General features: G+C 35.5%; 1 protein-coding gene across 37 annotated transcripts in view; it reads right to left on the bottom strand.

The window, feature by feature from the left end:
• Nucleotides 1-23,801, bottom strand: part of NRXN1 (neurexin 1) — a gene marked incomplete at both ends in the record, with an annotated part of 1,125,847 nt that overhangs the window by 127,047 nt on the left and 974,999 nt on the right. For 25 of the 37 annotated variants that reach the window (XM_082643212.1, XM_082643205.1, XM_082643207.1 and 22 more), the window contains 2 exons: nucleotides 7,961-8,280; nucleotides 9,655-9,744. In XM_082643212.1, the coding sequence (XP_082499338.1) occupies nucleotides 7,961-8,280; nucleotides 9,655-9,744 (410 nt within the window). The remainder of the gene's footprint in view (nucleotides 1-7,960; nucleotides 8,281-9,654; nucleotides 9,745-23,801) is intronic. The other 12 variants (XM_082643223.1, XM_082643222.1, XM_082643214.1 and 9 more) reach the window with 1 other exon arrangement.

Here is a 23,801-nt window from a genome sequence, read left to right on the forward strand (position 1 = left end):
AAATTAGAAGTTGAGGATTAACAGATACACACACTATATATAAAATAGATAAACAAATAAACAAGGACCTATTGTATAGCACAGGGAGCTATATTCAATATCTTGTAATAACCTATAATGGAAAAAAATCTGAAAAAGCATATATATATACCTACATACATACATATATATACATATATGTAGTCACTTTTCTGTACACCTGAAACTAACACAACATTGTAAATCAACTCTACTTCAATAAAAAAAAATCATAGAGATTTAAATTTAATCTTGATACTAGTTTATTGAACAATACTTACTGTTTTACATATATCATGAAAGAAGAAAAAGCATTGTTAATAATAAAAAGATATTCCTTTGTCCTACAACTGAGACTTGAAATATCAGAAAGGGAGCCAACCTCACCAGCCCTTTCTGAGAAAATGCTCACTGAAATTACTGCCACATATTAATTAGATACAGAGTTTTAAGTCATTCTATTTCCCCCATGGTAATAAAAATGATATCAAAAGAAATTGCATCAAGAATCGTAAACCCAACTTGGTCTAACTCACAGCTGGAAGTACTTGAAGTTTTTCATTTCCAAGTTGAAAAAGGAGTATATCGTGACTTTTAAGCTCCTTAATCAAGACATGTTATTGAGGACAGTGATAGAAGTCATATTTGCAATATTCAGTGTCATACTATGAATGAGCTTCTGTCTGAGAACAGCTGGGAAACAGGTATACGAAATTTCTGGGCTGCTCTGTCAACAGTGATTTGAGATTGTGTTGGTGGTGGTGGTGATGGTGGTGATGGTGGGTGGAGGTGAGTAAAATAGCGGATAGTTCTTCACTACCCACTAACAGTGGATAGCGGATAGGTCTTCATTATGCAGTATATTTAGTGTTCACGGTCCTCTCCCACTAAATGCCAGTGACAACTCTCCCCCTGAATCATTTCCTGCCTCCCACCCCTTCCCACATTCTTGTTCTAGGGGAATGGTGCTGCCTCCTTGTGGAAGACACATTCAACAGAGAATTCAGTGCAGTACATACCACACCATTTGAGTTCTGATTTAGAAACATCAATTCAGAGCTGTTTTCAAGGGCAGAGAAAATATCTTTAAAGGTAAGAAAGATGCTTTAATTTATACAGTGTACTTGAGCAATGCTTTTCAAACGTAACTATCATTTGTATAATGTTACATGGGTCAGATATTTTTTTACTTCTCCGTATTTTAGGGTGAACCATAAGAAATTTTCTTTTTTTGGTAATACAAATTGTCAAATAGCAGTAATTGTATTTAGTTCACATACTATACTGACTCATTTAATCCTCACAATAAGCTTATGAAACCAGCATCCCCATTTTACAGATGGGAAACAGAGGTATTGAGAGGCTAACTTGCCTAGGGCACATAGCCAGTATGTAGGGAAAGTAAGGCTGAGATTTAAGTAGGCATTCAGGCCCCTGGAGTCCTGCCCTTGACCCCTGTGCAATACTGCCCCCTAACAGCCCTTGCCAGTGTTGCTTCTTCAGACTGTCAGCTCTCAGAAGGCAGAATCAGAATGAGAGAGATTGGCAGGAGTATGAAGGAGGGAAATAGATAGGTGAAAAAAGGAAAGGGCTTTCCAGGCAGAGGACAGAGAGGTGTGAAACAGCATGACCTCTAGAGGTTTCTGTTAGTAGTTCAACAGGATCAGGGGAAAAGAGAGTGGAGGAGTGGAGATAAAACTTCTAGTGAGGCAGATAGGAGGCCAGCTGTGAAGAATGGACCCTGACAATCATCCAAGGAATCTGCTCTTTGTCCTAAATACCTGGATGTATTAAGGCCCATATTTGCATTTTCGAAAGAGCAGCGTGTCACCTGGGTGGAGATCATTTGAGCTACTTTAGAATATGAGAATATGAGAAGTTTGAGCTAGTTTAGAATATGAGAAGGAAGCTAGTTTAGAATATGAGAAGGCAGGAAGTGATGAGATTCTGAACAGAGGACATATTTAAGGGCAGAGGACCAGATCACCCCAACGTACTCTGAAAAGAAGCTGGCTGCATAGCCTTGGGGAAGTTATTTAGTTTCTCTCTGCCTCAATTTTTCTCACGTGTAAAATAACAAGAAAAATACCAAGCTGTACTTTCTGAGTCTTCATTTCTTCCTCATTCACATGCATCCCTAGAATTTGACTACTCTTCTGATTTAATTAACAAGACACTTATTATTTAGTGTCTTGTGTCCTTAGGACCACACAGGGCAGGGCATGCACAGTTCCCGCCCCCCACCTCACCCCCAATGTTCTTTTATAATTGATGCCATATCACTAATAATCTTTCCATATCTATTCAAAAAAGATTCCCACCTTATGCTTCCCCCCCCAGCCCCAACACACAAGCATCCCCTCCCCTCTCTGCTTTATTCCTATAGCACTTGACATCCCATGTATGCTGTTTTAATGTTTATTGTCCATCTCCCCTAACTAGAATGTGAGCTTTGTACAGAAAAATCTAATTTTATTCAATGCTGTATTTCCGGTGACTAGAACAACATTGCCTGGTATATAATAAGTGCTCAGCAAACATGTGTTAAGTGAATAAATGGATGGATGAGTGGATGGATGGCTATTTTTGTCTAGAACTAGCCTTGTCCAAAGATGTCTCAAAACCAAGGTTGCATCCACCAAGAGAGCACCTTTTCATCCAGTGAAACCTCCAGACCCTAAAGAATATGCACTGAACCCAATAATTCTTAAAATAAACTCTTTAAAATGTATATATCCTAGAACTTTTGCTTACCCACAACGAGGGCAAAAACACCTTCTAAACTGAAGTGCTTACCTACATTTAAAATTACAATGAGCTGCACTTCTCTTATCTGGCACCATTCTTCTTAGTTTCAGAAGAATATGCCTTTGTATATATTTTCAAATCTACACCCAAGTGTTTTTCTTTTCAGTATGCACTAAAATTTGCAGTAGAAATGTACATTAGTTTAAGTGAGTTGAGCAGAATGATTGGACTAGAGAAAATAAAACTAATTATTCATGTCACTAGTACTTTAAAATGCAGAGTGGTTATCAGGAACACACATAATTATAAGTAATGCAGTTATTTTTTAATAATGAAGCCACAGCTAAGGTTAATTAATATTTTTAATAAAAAAATAAAATTTTGTTCTTTGAAGTTACAATATGTTTTTTGTTAGTTTTAGATATTTTTCATGGAAATATGTGTGCACTCTGATTACATTTTTCAAACAAATAGTATTAATTTCTTATGAGTATCTCCAAAGCCACTAGGAAGCAATAGCAGCATCTGACACATTCAAACACTCTTTTTTTTTGCTTGAATCCTAATTGGGATACTTTTTGGAACATTCCATAGGAATCAAATGCCAATGGCTTCAGTAGGAAATGAAGATACACGTCCTGACCACCTACCAATGTTTTAAATCCTCAATAATTCCTTTTCTTGAGTAGGTTTGCTACCTCCACTCCGAAAAAAGCCTAACTAGATTGTTCCAATACATTTCACTTATATTTACGGATTCTGCCCCAGTCTACAATTTAATTTCTTACTAAGGGTTGCAAACTATAGTCCCTCCAGTCAAAAACCAGAATCTCTCAATGCCTTATTCTGTCTCCCTTCTCAAGATTTTTGAAATGAGATGAAAAGAAGATGAAAAAGGCTATGGATTCTTGAAACCAAGTAAGGATACCAGAATCAGCTTCTGCTCTGAATGAAAGGACAGGGCTTCTCTATTTATTATTCTTATGAAGTATGATTTTCTTGCAAAGATAGATTTTATATATGCTGTAAAAGTAGAATGGAATATAATTTACAGACGAAAATGGGATGCTTTTGAGAGTCAGAAAAGGATACTATTAATAATTACATCGGTATACCAGGTGCACAAGAGGACTATACAGGCCAACTGAGATGCATGCCACACTGTGTAAAAGTCAAGGGTGAAATCTATGCTTTATTAAATAAGCATCAGAAGACCTAAATAAGAGTATCATCACTAGAGTCAGTGAAATTTTAGAGCTGAGTACAATTCAAGAGATACCTAAACCCACTTATTTTAGAGAGAGTGCAAGGCCAAAGTGCAGCGAGGTTAACCCACCTGTCCAAGTTACACAAAAAAGGTAGGTGGTTGTGTTGAAATTGGAAACGGGTCTCCTGATTTGCTGTGATCTTTCTATTTTACCGTACCTCCTCTAGGCAAAAGGCATTACTATGGATCCATATTGTCTATGGTATGTAAATAACTTGTAAAATATTCTTGAAGGAAAGAACCACAATATCACAAAATGTGATACAAAGCATAGACCAAAAGAAATTTCACAATCTTGATCTTAAAAGAAATAATTTCCTTTCTTTACAAACTGGCAACCAAAGGGAATGAATATTGCCCTTTGCATGTTGGCTTACTTTTATTCATTTAAGTAAATCTACACATACATTGTAAGACATTGGCAGATTATTCAGAAGAGGAGGGAACACTCAGCCATCAAAAATCCCAAGAAGCTCTCAGCATCCTGAAGAACTTAATACTGTTAATTATTTGCAAATATTCACTTTCTGAGATTAGCCTTACAGAAAGTTTCTCTTTTTTAGGATGAGTGGGTCTTATGGAAACATTTAGATATTAGATATCATAAGTAAAACAAATTTTTATCAACTTCATATAATCCATATAAAAAGTACTATTAATATTTTTATATTCACATTTTTTTAAGTCATTTAATCAGAAAGATTGGTAAATGTACTCAATATTTCATTACATAGATCGTATCTTCCTAAAGTAAACATCAGTCTTAAAATTGATCGTCATTCAGAGAAGAAAACCTTTTTTTTTCTTTTTAAAGCGTACTTACTTCTAAGCAGGAATGTAAACAGGATCTTATGGGATGACATTTTGTGAATACTCTTTTATATTCTCTGACTCTGTGAAAACCGAAAATTCTCCCCTACTACTTGCCCTGCAGGATGGCTGAACAAACCTCATCTCATCTATCTGAAATGAATCCAATTTAATTCCGCTTGACCAAAAATCTGTTTCCATAGTTCTAAAACATGCAATCACCCTAAAGTACACTGCCATTGTAGCTATTGCTGAGGAAAATACACCTTGATTGAGAAAACAGTCCAGTGTGGCTTTTGAAAAATAAAATGACCCTCCCTGGTACACAATCTGGTAAGGCGGTTGATGAAAGTAGGCAGGTCAAAGGTTACAGTCTTAGAATTAGCATTACAAATCACTTTCATATTTAAATGTCAAAACTTTGACAATTGTAACAAACATTTAAATTCTACATATATCAGTAATCTCTTTGTAGTTGGAGGGCAAGATAAAAATCAACTGTGAAGTAAAGTAAATTTACAACAAATTATTCTGTTACTCAAAAATAAATAATTTGCTTTCTTCCCTAGTAGTTTTTCCCCCATACATTCACATTCTATTACCTGTAATCACAAACATATCCTTTTAAGAGAGAATTCTAAAAACTTTTAGTACAACTTTAAAACACTGTTGTTGAATATTTGTAGTATATTAATCCATATTATTTAATCGCTGTTATTGGTCTGTTAAAAATCTAAAGATTTAAAATATGTATTTTTTAATGAACTTAGTAATCTTTTATTTAAGTCAATACCTCCTCAAATGAACCAAGTAATTATTAATTGATTAGATCATTTACTTCCATAAACCACTGTTATCTTTAAACATGTTATAGCTTACAATAAAAGAGACTCTTTTCATTGGCAATTAATGGGCAGTTAAACTGTTTTCCTTTCACATTAGTTAATGCATAAATTTTTAATTTCTTCATTTCTAGGTGTTTAACTTGCAAATGAAATAGCTATTTTACAAATGTTTACTTAAAAAACATAATTTCTTAACACATAGCGAGTACTAATTGATAAAAAACATAAAAGTAAGGCTGATAATTCTTTCCTTATTTTGGGATACATCTGGTTTACCTAGCAACTTAAGCAGCTGTAATTTCATTAACGATGAAACAAGACTACTAAGAAAAAAATCTGATCATTTCAAATTTTATTCACAAGAACATTTCTATTTCCGAATGTCCTAGAATGTCCTCTTATGAATTATTTTACATAAAGGAAATAGTCTATCATAGCTCTGTGTTTCATTTTCCTATATCAGATTTGCCTTAATAACCTGCTTATCGTTAAATCAACCGTAAACCAATAAACACAATAACAAATCATTAGTGAAGTATTAGAAAAGAATATCAAACGGAGCTGTTGGGCATGCATCAATCTGTCTAAAGACACAAGTCTTTATCCAAGAGGCTAAGTGCAATTATTAACCATCTTATAAACCCAAACAAGACAGAGAAAATCAACAAAATGATTATACTCTAAGCACACATTCTTACTAAAATGTCTATTTCATAAGGGAGGGGTTTTTTGTTTGGTGTTCCTAATGTATCCCCAGTGCCTAGAACAGTGTATGGCACATGTAGTGTGACCAGTAAATACATATTGATGAACACCCTGTGAGACAGCCCATTTTACTTCGTGGCCAAATGCAAATTTTAAAAAAGGAGAGAGAAGAAAGAAAAAAGTGATGCATATAGGTGTATGATATGAAATACTACATTTATAACTTTACAGACTTTACAACTTTTTGGTCATCTCTCTTCTTCTAGGACATTTTCTCTTCCTCTATTCTGTTCCTCTCACCCTTTCCTATTCAAAGTAAAAATCAGAATCTATATTCTTCTTTCTCTGGTAAACATATGTTAATTAGTAGATAGGTGCTGATCTGAACAGAATTCATCCTCTTTTACTCTCTTTCTAAATGTGACACATGATCTATTTCAAACATTTGAAATAAAAGCAATTTAAAAAATAATTGTCATTCTTGCTTCTTTAGTACGTTGTTTTCTAGAAAAGTAAGAATCATATATTTGGAAAGCTTTATATGGCACCTACTAGAGACATTCACTAACTACCAAAAACGAAACAAAAGCAAACAATCAAGTTTGAGCCAAGAAGAACACACAATTCTGAAAGCATTAACAATAGAATATGTACAAAGGCTATAAATGTCAACAGAAATCTAATAGAATTTAATAGAATTTCAACAGCATTCTAAAAGCCTTTATAAAATGTAAGCTCTGAGGCAAGTGTTTTTTTTTTTTTCTTCTACTTCATTGATGTAATGCCAATAATTAAGCCAGTGCCTGACACATAGTAGGCAATCAGTAAGTATATCTTGATGGAATAAATATACCTCCTAGTTGTATAAGTGTGACATTTAAAAATTGTTTTTCAAAAATCTTAGACTGAAAAATAAGCTCATTGAAGTGAAATATGGGTGAGGGCAGGTAGCTATATAACATACGAAATATGTTAGCCCAAGACAGTTTTTAAGTACCGTATTTTGGGTCTTTGTCCTCAGATAAACTAACAGTGTGTTTTTCCCATAAACAGTAAAATAGTAGACTTATTATTCACGATGAGAGCCACATGCCTACCAATTCAAAATTTTCAGACTTCAAAATACAATAGAAGTGCTATAGGCAATTTATTTTTTAAGATGTTCAAATTTGCTTTTATTTTATTTTGATGAAGTGCTGAGCTCAAACAAGGCCTTTCAGGTACTTCACTATTTGACTTGTTCATTTAACTTAAAAAGTGAAAAACCTGTGTAATTAGTAGACAATCCCCTCAGCTTGGGCTAGACCAAGGTTATTGAATCAAGACCATCAACTAACCACACACAAATCATCACAAAGCAGTATATATCACTAAAAGTTCACAAACCACAAACCAACAGCATATACACATTTCATCCTCAAACTGAATCCATTATATTAAGCAAGTCTTAAAAAAGCCATAATGCTTGAGATCAGAAATAATCCCATTCTAGAAAAGAAACATATGCAGAAAAGTCCACTTTCATAATCACAGATCCAGAAAGAAGAAATGAAATCTGGGTACTCACCTGGCTAATGGGTTCTTTTGTAGGGGGTTTTCCTCTTCTGGCTGTGCTAGTAGCCAGGGTCGTGGTGGTCTCCATAATTGACGTGGACATCTCTGACTGCATGGCAGTGGCTGTCGACTCAGTTGTCATAGAGGAAGGCACTTCACCAACCAGTCTCACATTTCCCACTATGGCGATGTTGGCATCATTTTCGGCTGCCATATTCAGAACTTTCAAGCCATTGTAGTAAAGCCCAGAGAGTTGACCCTGGAAGGGCTGGCCCTGCTCTTTCCCGCCAATTATTATGGTTGCTTGGCTATTGAAGATTGTGAGCTGACGCCCTGTAAAAATAATATTACATACATGCAAAAATGTTGATTGTGAACTCTACATTCTACAAAGGATGATAAAACAGATCTTTCATGGGGTGGATAATGAGAGCAATAAACTATAAGAGAGGCATTTGACTCATAATTCATTGCTTATAAATGAGGTGTCCATGAAATGCATAATCATTGGCAAATACTTGTAAATTCTCAACTTATTGTAAATGCAGAGCTTTTGCTAAAAGACCAATCAAAGATATGTAGTATAAATTAATTTTTAGAGGATTCCTTTCCCCTTTTACCTCAAGATCTTATACTGTTGGTCTCTTAAGTCTAAATTGTTTAATTAAAAATGAGATATTTAATATTTCAAGTATTTGTCATTCTAAAATTACCACTGGTAGAAACTCATCTATAGCAGCTGAAATCTGATTTTAAATTTATGGTAAAAATTTCATAATTCACATAATGGCCACAGGTATCTGTATGCTCTTCTTTAGAAATGTGTATTTTTTGAAGGCAATAGTCCATTGTTATTTGAATTATTCTGTTTTCCGGCAAATACACTGAAAAGAAACATATAGTTTACACTGAGCGTGTCAGAGACAAAAAAAAAATCCAAAAAGATTTTTCTGATTGGCTTTCAGCAAGTCTATTAAAACAAAACAAAATGAAAAAAAATATAGCTTCAGATGTAAAAAGCAGCTTCAGGAATGATACACAAACCGATGGAGAAATTATGGCACATTTCCATCAAACAGCAATCCTCAGCACAACAGTACCAATATCATCAAATTGAGTATCCAGTTTTAGCAGATTGCTCTCTGTTCATAAAAAGCATGCACACAACTTTAAGTTCAGTTTTAATTAGGGCTTGTTCCCAAATGCTCTTAGAAGGTTGCAAACGTTAAAGGGACTTCATTTTGACTGGCAATCCATATTGCCCACTATTTAAGATGCCTAGAGTTTAAACCAAGAGTTGTTTTTTTTGTTTTTTTCAGGACCATAATGAAGATATCAGAACTACATATATTTTAGTTAATAATTTAGAGGCTGGAACATGTAATATAATCTATAAATGATTTATCATTTTGGGTTAATGCTTGCTGTGAGTACCTTCATAGATTGAGTTAGTGGATTATATTTAACAGTCCCTTTAACCTTAAGTTAACAGGGTAAGATTATTAAACAGCTGGTACGTCTAAAAATGTATAGAAATTATTATACAAGGAATGCAAATATTACTATCTACATTTTACTGTTTTAAATTTGTTTTTAATTTAGTTTTACGGAAAATTTATTTTTTATGTTTATTAGTGTTACAATGAAGTACTACTTGGTTATGTTCAAATTATTTTTTTATTTGAAGTTTTAATCAATGTTTTTTACCTTTGTCGAGTAGCCATTCATCAACTACTCGACCAAGTCGATATGGAATTCGCTGTCTAGCAATCGCCAGGCGCTCGTTATCATTGTTTCCTTTAAAGTTTAAAGAGACATTTCATTGGTTAAAATCTGTAAGGTCAAAGGTTAAAAGTTAATACTTAAAGCTTGAGCTATACAGTTGCCACATGATTTTTTTGAAATTTGGAATTTTAAAAAGCTCTACCTAGAACATTTCATGTTTCAGACTTGTCATTCATTCATTTATTTTATTTTAGCAAACAAAATTATTCCTATGTTAATTGAAAATTAGAAATCTGCATTTGAGCTAGGTTATTAAAACTTATGTTATAGACAGACCCGAACAACCAATTTAAACAGCATATAATAGCTTTACAAAAAAATGAACATTGATCTCAGGGTTTTGTCTTTTTGATGTTTCTTATTAACTAGTTAAACATGTTCAGGTGAAACAGGTTTAAGTTTTCAAAATACAGTCAATCTCTTATTCCAGATTAGTAATTTATGAACACCAAACTTAATACCATCTTCGGCACACTGAAGCATCTAAAATAGGCCTAGCATACTTTATGTCCTATTCAGAAAAGAGAAATTCTTATTCATCTCATTTAAGGAAACCACAAAGTCTGAATAGTTCTTGTATATTCCACACAAATTGGTTTATCAACCACTTGGACATCACAAGGGAATACATCTTGCATCATCAAATATGTTATGATAGGAAAAGGCTTTGACAAAAGTGACTTTGAGTGTCCTTCAGTTTCATTTAAAACTTGACAGATTGAGGCGTATGACATTTGAAAAAAATTACATGCTCAAATATTTGCTTTTTATTAAACTATTCTAAAGAAGGCATGATAACTTCAGGAACAAACACAAGCCACAACAGTGGTCCCTATTCATAGCTCTAAACTAAGTGGGAGCCTTGATTCTTTGAATAAAAAATTATCTGATAAAAACATAGTTTAAATTGACCTTGAATAATGCTTGCAAATAGATGACTGTTTTCTTGATCTATAAAGCACTTAGGAAGAATCTAGACTGCCATCTCAGCACTCAATCGTGTATAATGCCAGAAGTTTTTCTATTCTATAAAAATTAACTAATGTGGAATTTTGAACTAAGACATTTTGGTAATAGCTCACATGAGGACTCATAGGTGAAAGAAATGTTGGTAGTACTGCCCACAAGAAAAGACTGGAGCATTTTACTAGGGAAGATAAAAGACACATTTTTCTCAGATTTAGAATAATTAATAAATGTTTTCTTAGGCTAGTTTTATGTATACACTATACTTACCACAATAAACCCACCATATTAGTCACACACTTTTAGAGAAAGAGAAAAGAACTATCATTTAGACCTTATCAATTTGTCCTTTGAAGTTTTATATGACTGAAAATACTTCATACATTAGTATTTAATTGAAAATGTAAATACCAAAGTGGAACAAAATATATAGTTTAATAAAAACATTGATATCTATCTCTCTGTATTATGAAATTATTAAAATGTTATAGTATTTTATCCTAGGGGAACATATTTTTGGTATATTGATAATTTTTTAAAAGGATAAAATAGCATAAATTCCAAGCCTATCTTTGTTTTCAAGAAGTGTGTACAGGGCTTCCCTGGTGGCGCAGTGGTTGAGAGTCTGCCTGCCGATGCAGGGGACGCGGGTTCGTGCCCCCGTCAGGGAAGATCCCACATGCCGCGGAGCGGCTGGGCCTGTGAGCCATGGCCGCTAAGCCTGCACGTCCGGAGCCTGTGCTCCGCAACAGGAGAGACCACAACAGTGAGAGGCCCGCATACCGCAAAAGAAAAAAAAAAAAAAGAAAAAAAAGAAGTGTGTACATTTTACGTTCTCTTTTGTGTGCTTGTATACATATATCAATATATTTGGAAAAATATACTAAAATTTAGTATTACTTGTCTTATGGCAGCATGATTCTTGATGAATATGTATTTTGGTTTATATGTGATTTGTGTAATGAACATGTTTATGTACATAATTTGATAAGCAAATTAAATACTTTCAAAAACACATACCCTTTGCTCTATGGACCTCTTTGTAGAGCAACACTCATACCAAATTACACTATTATACCTCTCCTGACAACTTTATAATTATGTGGCTCCTTGTGCTGTTTTTCATGCTAGAGTGTTCCCATCATCAGAAATGATCTATTTGCTCAGACACCACCCAAATCTAGGCTGCAAATCACCTCTTGCCCAATTACGACTACAATATAATAACAGACATCTCTGCATCCTCTCCACAATCAATCCCACCCATTCTCCACATGTCAGCCAACACCCTATCATGCCGCTTGTCTATTATAACCCTCCCACTGCCTTCAGGATAAAATCTCGACCACCTGATGAGGCTTTTGATGACTTCCATAATCTGGTCTCTTCCCACCTCCCCTGCCCCATCTCATGGCTGTCACTGCCTTGCTCTCCTCTTTCCATCCTCATGAGAATTATTTCAATTCTTCTAAAGCCCTCCTTTTACCTCTGGACTTTTGCACTTGTACTCTCCTCTACTTGAAAGATTTTCCTCACTCCCATCCCATCCCATCCTTACCTTTCCTTAGCCAAACATGATTCATTAATGGAGTCTTCTTGGCAGGAACATTATTTCCTCAGGAGGTCTTCCCTGATGTCCCCAAGTTAAATTAGGACACCTGAATATATGCTTTCCTGACACCTGATACATGCCCTTTTGAAACAAGCACTGACCCTGTAATTGCATATTCAATAAATATTTTCTCTCTGAACTCTGAAATTCCATGAGGTCAGGTATTATGTGTAGTGTTTATTGTTGTATTCTCAGTGTTTGCACAATATCTGTCATAGAACCTCCTATGAAATATCTGTAGAATGAAGTAGCAAAGGAAATCTTGTTTTAAATTCTGATAGCTTCTGTGGCACCATTATCTCATCTCCACAGGCTAACAACATTCACAGGAAAGCAAATACTTGTGCCAGAGGATAGATCACATGTAGCTAAGCCTCCCTTTGTACTTTCCAAAGGAAACATCAAATATTTCAATTATAATTTTATGTCTATAACGATTATCACTGATTTGAACATCCGTACAATCAGTTCATTATTTTTTTTATAATAACTGCCCTGTGCCACAAAATAGATAAACATAGTTATTATTACTAGGGAAAGTAGAGAGAAAAGTCTTAAATAATACAGCTGGAGGAAATGGAAGCCTTTTGAATGATTTTGAAAAGAGTACATAAAAACACAAGAATACATATACACCCACATGCACACAGACATACAATTTGCCCCCATACCTTTAACTGGCACTCACAGAACAATTAACATGATCGATATGGTATGATTTAAATCAACAATAGCTTCTGAAAATTCTTGATGAGACTCAGCTAAAAAAAGAACATACACTCCATTCCCAATGAATAACAAACAGGTGATCTAAGAACAACAACAAGAAAAAAACAGAGTGGGCAGCAGAGATAGGTATAAAAAGACACACTAATTTTTAAGACAGGTACCCACACAAATGGGCTCATACAATCCCATAACCCATAGATTTCAGATGTCTTCTAGTTGAGAGTATTTTTTTAATTGAAATATTTGATTTTGAAATCCAAGGACAGACTTTATTCTTAGTTGGCATAATGGATAGGAAATCAGATGGCGCTTACTTCACTTTATTCTCCAAATCCTTTGTTTTTCTACTAGAATATAAAACTAATGACTTTTCTTGTGACAAAATTGTATATAGGGGCTTCCCTGGTGGCACAGTGGTTAAGAATCCACCTGCCAATGCAGGAGACATGGGCTCGAGCCCTGGACCGGGAAGATCCCACATGCCATGGAGCAACTAAGCCCGGGTGCAAAAACTACTGAACCTGAGCTCTAGAGTCCACGAGCCACAACTACTGAGGCTGCGTGCCACAACTAATGAAGCCCAGGTGCCTAGAGCCTGTGCTCTGCAACAAGAGGAGCCATCACAATGAGAAGCCCACACACCACAACGAAGAGTAGCCCCTGCTCACCACAACTAGAGAAAGCCTGCACACAGCAACGAAGACCCAACACAGCCAAAAATAAATAAATTAAAAAAAAAATTGTATATAAGTACATTATCAACAAACAAAGGCACATCTAAATAGAGTGACAATGTCTTCCTAACAGATGATTCCCAAATCCCTCTTATAGTATTGGATACAAAATAGCTCTGATTGTTTAAGTTCACCAGGAATAAGCCCACACTTTGCCTCTACCTCATGATTTTCATTAACAAGCTGCACATGGAAAGGCATAAATGAAGTACATTATTTTAAGAAACTGCCCTAAATGCATTTCATTCCTTTACAAATTCATGGTGATATGTTGTTTATAACATATCCAGTAACTCTGCATGATTGTATTCATTTTATTTAATCCTGTCCTTAGTTTGATATGCTTCTAAAACTTTACATGCAATATAAAGGACATAAAACAACCCATTTGATCAGGAAAGGTCAAAGATAAATATAATTTCTGATGACCCTTACTTTTCTTTGGAAAGTGTTGGGATCTGATACCAAGCATGCTGGGATGTAGAAACACTACACGGACTTTCTTTGGACAGTCAAAGGTTGCAGGCCTATACAGATAGAAGAGGTTAGAAACAAGGAAAATGTATCTGAAAATTGAAATCAAATGAAAGGCAAGAAACTATTTTCAACTTCAAGTATCCTAAATCAGAGGTAAGGATAAAGCAGTAATGACCCACTTGTGAAAGACCAATTCATTTTGGAATTATGAAAAGTGTCCGAGTTTCAACTTTTTAAAAAGCATGCAAATCAACTACAGTAATCTACTGAATACATAAATCAGGTTTATAAAGCCAGAGCTTCTCACTGAATAAAGGATAATAATTTAGTTGCATACTTCCTTTACCCTAATAAATGTGGAATGAGGTTTTTCTTTTGATTTACTTTCTTTTTCCTCCAGTTAATTTTATGTGGGTTAAAATTGTTGTTACCTCCACTGAAAATGTCACCAGCAACATACATGTCTCTGTTGACGTAATTTTCAAGCAATAAAACGGTATGTAAAATTTGGTTTACTTTTCTTTGAACTGTTGAAGGATTCAGTATATTTTTTAATTAATAATTATTTTAAATTTAAATATAATTGATATATAACATTATATCAGTTTCAAGATTCAGTATTTTTGACAAGAAGCAGGCCCCATCTAGTAACACTACTACCAATTGATAGGTTCTAGCTCTAATTGGTGTGGCCATTTGGGTATAAGGGACTGTACATAATGGATATTACGAACAAGGTTCCACAGGTGAAGAATAAGATGGAAAATCTGATAATTCATACTTAAAAGTGTAGCACCCTCAATTTTGATTGAATTCAGGATAGTTTTACTTTCCCACCTAACCAATAATATTGGTCACACTATAGTATATTAATTTTTTATAAATCAGTAGACTTCAAGGAAACAAGAGTAATTTCAAAGAATCAAGGTAAGCAGCAAGGAGTAATAAAACTCAAATCCTTGAATTGGAGTTAAATTTCATGGTGGTGCTCAGAAAACAAAGGGAAATAAAATTGTAATCATATTTTTATGACTATTGGTCAGTAGAGACAAGCTATATGAACTTCGCTAACATATTTTTCTCCTCTCATTTTCACAGATCTCCCCTGATGTACAATTTCTCTTCAGAAATAAAAGTGGCAGTTTTTGCTAAGACATAGTAATATACTTGGAAAACAATAAGGAAAGGCAACTTTATGAAACCAACATTTGTTCAGAATAATATGAAAGTGAAAACAAAGATACTCGCTTCTTCTGAAGATTTCCTGTTTCCTCTTTTTTAACGCTGGGAAAGGAAACACAAAAGGGTTCTTAAATGCTGTACATACTTCCAGAGAAGATTAGGAATCCATTTTTAGACTTTTTGTTTTTAAATGAGAACATGTCATTTGGATATGCCTAGGCCCATAAAGCAAAGTAAAAGTTTAACAAAGTTTTGCAAAATTACTCTAGTTTTAAAAGCAGCATTATCACATAATTTCCAACTACATGCTGTACGAGTAGTTGTTATACAAACCATACAATACAGTAATATCTAATTTAGCTGGCAAGGCTCAAATTAAGTAGATTTTGAACACTATTGACACTCCTCAAGGGACAAAGTTGTGAAAAAAATATAGCTGTTCTAATGAAAATATTTGTCCTATGTATTACATGATTTGCTGTATCATTAAGATACGTACATAACAAACATATATATCCATTTGGCTCCTGCCTACTTCTCCAGTTTCATCTCGAACCATTTATTTCTAACTCTTTAAATTCTAGTCACTGTGGACTTCTTTCAAATTCTACAACCAAGCTAATCCTCTTCGAAGGTGCCATTCACCTTGCTTTGCAAATTTCCTGCATTTCTGTGTACACCTCAACACTCCCACCCATCCCAACACGCACACATACACAGACACAGACATCTGAGTCTGGCCAACTTATTTCTTCTTTTGATACTAGCTTATATGGTTCTCAAGAAAGCATTCTCTGGATCCCTCCACCAAATTAACCTAAAGCCTTCCATTATGCATCCTTGTAACACTTAGTAGCAGTAACTGTAATTGCGATGAAATGGTTTCATGTAACTGATTCTAGATTATGGGTTCCTTGCAAGTAAAGACTATATGTGGTCCATCTGTTCACTGTTTTATATACATACCTATATATATATATTTGAAAATACATAAAGTGAATTTTGCTTGGACTTCACATTGCAGTCTTTTCTTCCTTGCCCACCTCTTATCTCTGCTCTCATGGCACTCATCGATAGCCCAAGGCATGCATCCATGTCTACTCTTCCTAGACATATCTCATGTACCCAAAAGACTTCACCTTCCTTCTCTAGTTCCAATAGTCAAATCCTTTGTTTCTTTTCTTTTCTTTTTTTTTTTTTTTGTGGTACGCAGGCCCCTCACTGTTGTGGCCTCTCCTGTTGCAAAGCACAGGCTCTGGATGCGCAGGCTCAGTGGCCATGGCTCACGGGCCCAGCCGCTCTGCGGCATGTGGGATCTTCCCAGACCAGGGCATGAACCCATGTCTCCTGCATCGGCAGGTGGGCTCTCAACCACTGCGCCACCAGGGAAGCCCCAAATCCTTTGTTTCTTTAGTACAGCTTAGCTATACATTAGGAGAGCAATCTGACTCAGAAGTTAATATATAAGCACTGTGTACTCAAAGTATTGTTTCAGGCATACATCAATACATCACATAGAGACTATGATTAAAGGGCTTAGATTTTGGCTGGGGAGTCAAGGGCCAAAATGAGGAGAGTTAAACGGAAGTTCAAGATAACAGATAACTATGCATACGTATACAATTAACCACTGCTTGAACTGTAGTTGCCACAGAAGTTCAGAGAGGGCATTGGATTAGAACAGGCAAAGAAGGTGTGATAGAAACCAAAGAATTTTACCTAGATCACAAGCAGTCTAAGTTTTATTGAAATAAAGACCAGATAAAAATGTGTTGTAATGTGGATATTAACCCCCATAAAGTTGATAATTGATTATTCTCTTTAACTTCATAAAGCTCTACACTCCTACCTCTATTTTTTAAGTAAATATATTCTCTAAAAGAATATATTTTGACTCAAACTAATTGCAAATACAAATAAAAATGGTTAAAATATGTATGCCATGCAAAGTGAAACTTGTAATACACACAATGTTAAAACTATTGAATAAAATATTATGCCATCTCTTTGGTGGGGCTAATGGCAGACGCTAGGAGGGCTCACGCCAAGGAGTACTTCCCAGAACTTCTGCTGCCAGTGTCCTTGTCCCCACGGTGAGCCACAGCCACCCCCCGCTTCTGCAGGAGAACCTCCAACCCTAGAAGCATGTGAGATCTTAGTTCTCAAACCAGGGATCGAACCTGCACCCCCTTTAGTGGAAGCGCGGAGTCTTAACCACTGGACTGTCAAGTTGGATGGTTCTGCTGACGATCCAGTGGGGATTCCCAAGCTGAAGACACTGCTGGCCACTGTGGGCTGAAACTTTGGCACTCAGAAGTGAGTTGTCAACCAGAGGGCAGACAGCAGAAGCAAGAAGAACTACAATCCTGCAGCCTCTGGAATAAAAATCACATTCACAGAAAGATAGACAAGATGAAAAGGCAGAGGGCTATGTACTAGATGAAGGAACAAGATAAAACCCCAGAAAAACAACTAATGAAGCGGAGATAGGCAACCTTCCAGGAAAAGAATTCAGAATAATAATAGTGAAGATGATCCAGGACCTCGGAAAAAGAATGGAGGCAAAGATGGAGAAGATGCAAGAAATGCTTAACAAAGACCCAGAAATATTAAAGAACAAACAAACAGAGATGAACAATACAATAACTGCAATGAAAACTACACGAGAAGGAATCAATAGCAGAATAACTGAGGCAGAAGAACGGATAAGTGACCTGGAAGACAGAACGGTGGAATTCACCACTGTGGAACAGAAAGAAGAAAAAAGAATGAAAATAAATGAAGACAGCCTAAGAGACCTCTGGGACAACACTAAACACAACACCATTCACATTATAGGGGTTCCAGAAGGAGAAGAGAGAGAGAAAGGACCAGAGAAAATATTTCAAGAGATTATAGTTAAAAACTGCCCTAACATGGGAAAGGAAACAGCCACCCAAGTCCAGGAAGCGCAGAGAGTCCCATACAGGATAAACCCTAGGAGAAACACACCGAGACACATAGTAATCAAACTGGCAAAAATTAAAGACAAAGAAAAATTACTGAAAGCAGCAAGAGAAAAATGACAAATAACATACATGGGAACTCGCATAAGGTTAACAGCTGATTTCTTAGCAGAAGCTCTACAAGCCAGAAGGGAGTGGCATGATATACTTAAACTGATGAAAGGGAAGAAGCTACAACTAAGATTACTCTACCCAGCAAGGATCTCATTCAGATTCGATGGAGAAATCAAAAGCTTTACAGACAAGCAAAAGCTAAGAGAATTCAGCACCAGCAAACCAGCTCTAATAAAGGAACTTCTCTAAGTGGGAAACACAAGAGAAGAAAAGGACCTATAAAAGCAAACCCAAAACAATTAAGAAAATGGTCATAGGAACATACATATCAATCATTACCTTAAACGTGAATGGATTAACTGCTCCAACCAAAAGATACAGGCTTGCTGAATGGATACAAAAACAAAACTCATGTATATTGCTGTCTACATGAGACCCACTTCAGACCTAGGGACATATACAGACTGAAACGGAGGGGATGGAAAAAGATATTACATGCAAATGTAAATCAAAAGAAAGCTGGAGTAGCAATACTCATATCAGATAAAATAGACTTTAAAATAAAGCATGTTACAACAGACAAGGAAGGACACTACATAACGATCAAGGGATCAATCCAAGAAGAAGATATAACAATTCTAAATATGTATACACCCAACACAGGAGCACCTCAATACATAAGGCAACTGCTAACAGCTATAAAAGAAGAAATAGACAGTAACACAATAATAGTGGGGGACTTTAACACAGCACTTACACCAATGGACAGATCATCCAAAATGAAAATAAATATGGAAACAGAGGCTTTAAATGACACAACAGACCAGATAGATTCAACTGATATTTATAGGACATTCCATCCAAAAACAGCAGATTACACTTTCTTCTCAAGGGTGCAAGGAACATTCCCCAGGATAAGTCACATCTTGGGTCACAAATCAAGCCTCAGTAAATTTAAGAAAATTGAAATCATATCAAGCATCCTTTCTGACCACAATGCTATGAGATTAGAAATCAATTACAGGGAAAAAAATGTAAAAAACACAAACACATGGAGGCTAAACAATACGTTTAAATAACCAAGAGATCACTGAAGAAATCAAAGAGGAAATTAAAAAATACCTAGAGACAAATGACAATGAAAACACGACAATCCAAAACCTATGGGATGCAGCAAAAGCAGTTCTAAGAGGGAAGTTTATAGCTATACAAGCCTACCTCAAGAAACAAGAAAAATCTCAAATAAACAATCTAAACTTACACCTAATGGAACTAGAGAAAGAACAAACAAACCCAAAGTTAGCAGAAGGAAAGAAATCATAAAGATCAGAGCAGAAATAAATAAAATAGAAACAAAGAAAACAACAGCAAAGATCAATAAAACTAAAAGCTGATTCTTTGAGAAGATAAACAAAATTGATAAACCATTAGACAGACTCATCAAGAAAAAGAGGGAGAGGACTCAAATCACTAAATTTAGAAATAAAAAAGGAGTAGTTACAACAGACACCGCAAAAATACAAAGCATCCTAGGAGACTACTACAATCAACTGTATGCAAATAAATGGACAACCTAGAAGAAATGGACAAATTCTTAGAAAGGTATAACCTTCCAAGACTGAACGAGGAAGAAACAGAAAATATGAACAGACCAATCAAAAGTAATGAAACTGAAACTGTGATTAAAAATCTTCCAACAAACAAAAGTCCAGGACCCGATGGCTTCACAGGTGAATTCTATCAAACATTTAGAGAAGAGCTAATACCCATCCTCCTCAAACTCTTCCAAAAAATTGCAGAGGAAGGAACACTCCCAAACTCTATGAGGCCGCCATCACCCTGATACCAAAACCAGACAAAGATACTATTAAAAAAAAAAAAATTACCAACCAATATCACTGATGAATACAGATGCAAAAATTCTTAACAAAATACTAGGAAACAGAATCCAACAACATATTAAAAGGATCATACACTATTATCAAGTGGGATTTATCCCAGGGATGCAAGGATTCTTCAACATAAGCAAATCAATCAATGTGATACACCATATTAACAAATTGAAGAATAAAAACTATATGATCATCTCAATAGATGCAGAAAAAGCTTTTGAGAAAATTCAACACCCATTAATGAAAAAAACTCTCCAGAAAGTGGGCATAGAGGGAACCTACCTCAACATAATAAAGGCCATATACGACAACCCCACAGCAAACATCATTCTCAATGGTGAAAAACTGAAAGCAGTTCCTCTAAGATAAGAAACAAGACAAGGATGTCCACTCTCAGCACTGTTATTCAACATAGTTGTGGAAGTCCTAGCCACAGCGATCAGAGAAGAAAAAGAAATAAAAGGAATACAAATTGGAAAAGAATAAGTAAAACTGTCACTGTTTGCAGATGACATGATACTATACATAGGGAATCCTAAAAATGCCACCAGAAAACTACTAGAGCTAATCAGTGAATTTGGTAAATTGCAGGATACAAAATTAATGCACAGAAATCTCTTGCATTCCTATACACTAATGATGAAAAATCTGAAAGAGAAATTAAGGAAACACTCCCATTTACCATTGCAACAAAAAGAATAAAATACCTAGGAATAAACCTACCTAGGGAGACAAAAGACCTGTATGCAGAAAACTATAAGACACTGATGAAAGAAATTAAAGATGATACAAGTAGATGGAGAGATATACCATGTTCTTGGATTGGAAGAATCAATATTGTGAAAATGACTATATTACCCAAAGCAATCTACAGATTCAATGCAATCCCTATCAAATTACCAATGGCATTTTTTACAGAAGTAGAACAAAAAAAATCTTAAAATTTGTATGGAGACACAAAAGACTCCGAATAGCCAAAGCAGTCTTGAGGGAAAAAAACGGAGCTGCAAGAATCAGACTCCCTGACTTCAGACTATACTACAAAGCGACAGTAATCAAGACAATATGGTACTGGCATAAAAAGAGAAACATAGATCAATGGAACAAGATAGAAAGCCCAGAGATAAACCCATGCACATATGATCACCTTATCTTTGATAAGGAGGCAAGAATATACAATGGAGAGAGACAGCCTCTTCAATAAGTGGTGCTGGGAAAACTGGACAGCTACATGTAAAATAATGAAATTAGAACACTCTCTAACGCCAAACACAAAAATAAACTCAAAATGGATTTGAGACCTTAATGTAAGACCGGACACTAAAAAACTGTTAGAGAAAACATAGGAAGAACACTCTTTGACATAAATCACATCAAGATCTTTTTTGATCCACCTCCTAGAGTAATGGAAATAAAAACAAAAATAAACAAATGGGACCTAATGAAACTGCAAAGCTTTTGCACAGCAAAGAAAACCATAAACAAGACGAAAAGACGACCCTCAAAATGGGAGAAAATATTTGCAAGCAAATCAATGGACAAATGATTAATCTCCAAAATATATAAACAGCTAATTCAGCTCAATATTAAAGAAACAAACAACCCAATCCAAAAATGGGCAGAAGACCTACATAGACATTTCTCCAAAGAAGACATGCAGATGGCCAAGAAGCACATGAAAAGCCGCTCAACATCACTAATTATTAGAGAAATGCAAATCAAAACTACAATGAGGTATCACCTCACACCAGTTAGAATGGGCATCATCAGAAAATCTAGAAACAACAAATGCTGGGGAGGGTGTGGAGAAAAGGGAACCCTGTTGGTGGGAATGTAAATTGATACAGCCACTATGGAGAACAGTATGGAGGTTCCTTATAAAACTAAAAATAGAATTACCATATGACCCAGCAATCCCACTACTGGGCATATACCCAGAGAAAACCATAATTCAAAAAGACACATGCACCCCAATGTTCACTGCACCACTATTTACAATAGCCAGGTCATGGAAGCAACCTAAATGCCCATCGACAGACAAACGGATAAAGAAGTTGTGGCACATATATACAATGGAATATTACTCAGCCATAAAAAGGTACAAAATTGAGTCTTTTGTTGAGACGTGGATGGATCTAGAGACTGTCATACAGAGTGAAGTAAGTCAGAAAGAGAAAAACAAATATTGTATATTAACATATGTATGTGGAACCTAGAAAAATGGTACACATGAACCGGTTTAGAGGGCAGAAGTTGAGACACAGATGTAGAGAACAAACGTATGGACACCATGAGGGGGAAAGTCGCGGGGCGTGGGGCTTGTGGTGTGATGAATTGGGTGATTGGGATTGACATGTATACACTTATGTGTATAAAACTGATGACTAATAAGAACCTGCTGTATAAAAAAATAAAATAAAATTTAAAATTTATTTTAAAAAATACTATGCTTGTTGGCAAGAATTTGAGGGCAATATGCAAAATGAAAATATTTGTGTTAGGATGGAGGGATCATGAGTGATCTTTTTCAAATTTTAATTTAATATTATTGATATTGTATTTATAGGTATTCCAATTTTGCTCCATTTCTTAAACAAAAAAGCATTTTCTACAAATTAAATGTAGTCTTAATTCAATGTTATAGCAAGAAAGGGTGGCACACCCAAGTCCCCTGTCAGTCAGCCCATTTATACAGCTAGAAAGAGGACAGACTGCTCAAGTAGGTGATGCTATATTCGTGACTAATGCTTCAGAAGCCACCCCAGCTCCTGTGAAACAGCAGGCCTTTGTATCCAGTTAGACGATATCTTCATGTGAGACTGCTGTGATGCTGGGCATGGAAAGCCACGTCTACAGCAGAGTTCAACAGTGCTTTGGGGAAGAAATTAGAAGCTCAGCACATTTCTAACTGGCTTAAGAAATTTCTCCCTTCATGTCCCTCTGTTATGTGGAACTACATTAAGATATCTAGTGTGCCTTTGTACAAAGATTTCTAAGAGCATGTGTTCCTATTAGCTACTTACATTCAAAAATTTTATTTTGGATATTGTTCCATCAGAAGAATTAGAAATAAAGGTAATCTTGTGAACTTTGGGTGTCATTGCCTGTAGGTAATATTTACAGGTTCTTCCCGAAGTCTTCTAGGCTGTTGGGTTCCTAATGCAAAAAACACTGAAGTATCATATCAAAAACCAGCAGCAAGAAATGAAAAGCAACAGGGACAAGCAGATAAGAAAATACAGAACGTACTCTGATAAATTAGAGGTCATATTCTGTTATCACGCATACTAAAGAGTTCTTTTGTGGCAGCTGTGTAGCATTTAAGACAGAAGAATGGTTTAACAGCTACAAAAACAGAGAGGGCCACTGATGGATATCACTCAGTTGTGAGACTAAGGAAAATGAAACGTACGAACAG

Source organism: Mesoplodon mirus, assembly GCF_964341445.2.
Source record: "Mesoplodon mirus genome assembly, chromosome: 14".
Classification (NCBI taxonomy): Eukaryota; Metazoa; Chordata; class Mammalia; order Artiodactyla; family Ziphiidae; genus Mesoplodon; species Mesoplodon mirus.